Source organism: Monoraphidium neglectum (genome assembly GCF_000611645.1).
Source record: "Monoraphidium neglectum strain SAG 48.87 unplaced genomic scaffold scaffold01112, whole genome shotgun sequence".
Taxonomy (NCBI): Eukaryota; Viridiplantae; Chlorophyta; class Chlorophyceae; order Sphaeropleales; family Selenastraceae; genus Monoraphidium; species Monoraphidium neglectum.
In genome coordinates this window covers 2,991-4,047 of record NW_014012516.1, presented here as the reverse complement: position 1 = coordinate 4,047, position 1,057 = coordinate 2,991, and the positions used below count along the sequence as shown (strand labels likewise).

The window sequence follows — 1,057 nt, the reverse complement described above, 5'->3', positions numbered from 1 at the left end:
CCCGCCGCGGGCGCGCCTGCGGGCGTTGCAAGTGGTGGCGGGAAGAGCGGCTCGTCGCGCGCGCCGCTTGCTACATATCGAGGCAGATGCGTGTGCTGATGCAAGGGGGAGGACGGCGCAAGGCAAAACAGGGGACGAGTGGGGGGGAGGGCGCGGCGCGCACCTCCGCCGCCGCTGCCGCTGGCGCCCGCGCGGCGCGCCTCGGCCTCAAAGTCGCGGAACGCGTCGACGTAGCCGGGCTCTGCGCCCATGTGCGCGCCAGGGCCGCCCGGGTGGCCACCGAATCTGGTGTGATTGTTTGTGAGTAAGTGTGTGTGTGTGTACGTGCGTGTGCGTGTGTGTGTGTGTGTGTGTGTGTGTGCGTGGGGATGGTTGCATGTGTGTATGCGTGCGTGCTGGTGTGTGAATACGTGCGTGCGTGCCTGTGTGTGATCGCACATGCGTGTGAGTGCTTGCGTATTCAGGGACGAAGAGACCGTCCATTAGCAGGCGCACGCTCGCATGCCACCATGACGCAACTGACAGCTGCAAGCATCTGCCACCACGACCGCCCCGCCCAGCAGAGCCCCATGCCAGCCCACCTGCCGCCCATAGGAACGGGCCCGCCGGCGCCGCCCGCGCCGCCGCCCCCGCGGCCGCCGCCGGCGTGGTGGCCGTGAGGCAGGCCGTGCATGGGCTCATACAGCCGCTCCATTCTGACGGGGTCCGCCGCGCGCACCTGCCCATTGCCGTTGCGTTTCGACAACGCGAATGCGGCGCATGCGGGTCAGCAGGGAACAGCCTGAAAGGAGGTCGAGCCTGGGCCCCGGCTGTGCAGGGCGCAGCTGCCTTCGGCCCATAAATTCAAACCGCTGGCGCCGACAGCTGGTGGAGGGTTGCATGAGGGTCCAAGCGATGCATCATGCGGGGAGCCGCAGAGCCGCACGACGCCGCACTCGGGCCTTCTGCCTGTGCCCTGATTCCCTCAACCAGCCGTCCCGCCTGCTGCGCCCTCCGCACCTCATCTTCGTAATCCCCCGGCCCGACCGCGCCGCCGCCGCCCTGCCCTCCGCCCGCG

The 1,057-nt window shown here is 69.2% G+C and overlaps 1 protein-coding gene across 1 annotated transcript in view; it reads right to left on the bottom strand.

Annotated features, from left to right (window-relative positions):
* MNEG_6688 (hypothetical protein) overlaps positions 1–1,057 on the bottom strand; it is a gene marked incomplete at both ends in the record, with an annotated part of 4,159 nt that overhangs the window by 2,771 nt on the left and 331 nt on the right. The window contains 2 exons of the mRNA XM_014044836.1: positions 164–285; positions 582–718. Of these exons, the coding sequence (XP_013900290.1) occupies positions 164–285; positions 582–718 (259 nt within the window). The remainder of the gene's footprint in view (positions 1–163; positions 286–581; positions 719–1,057) is intronic.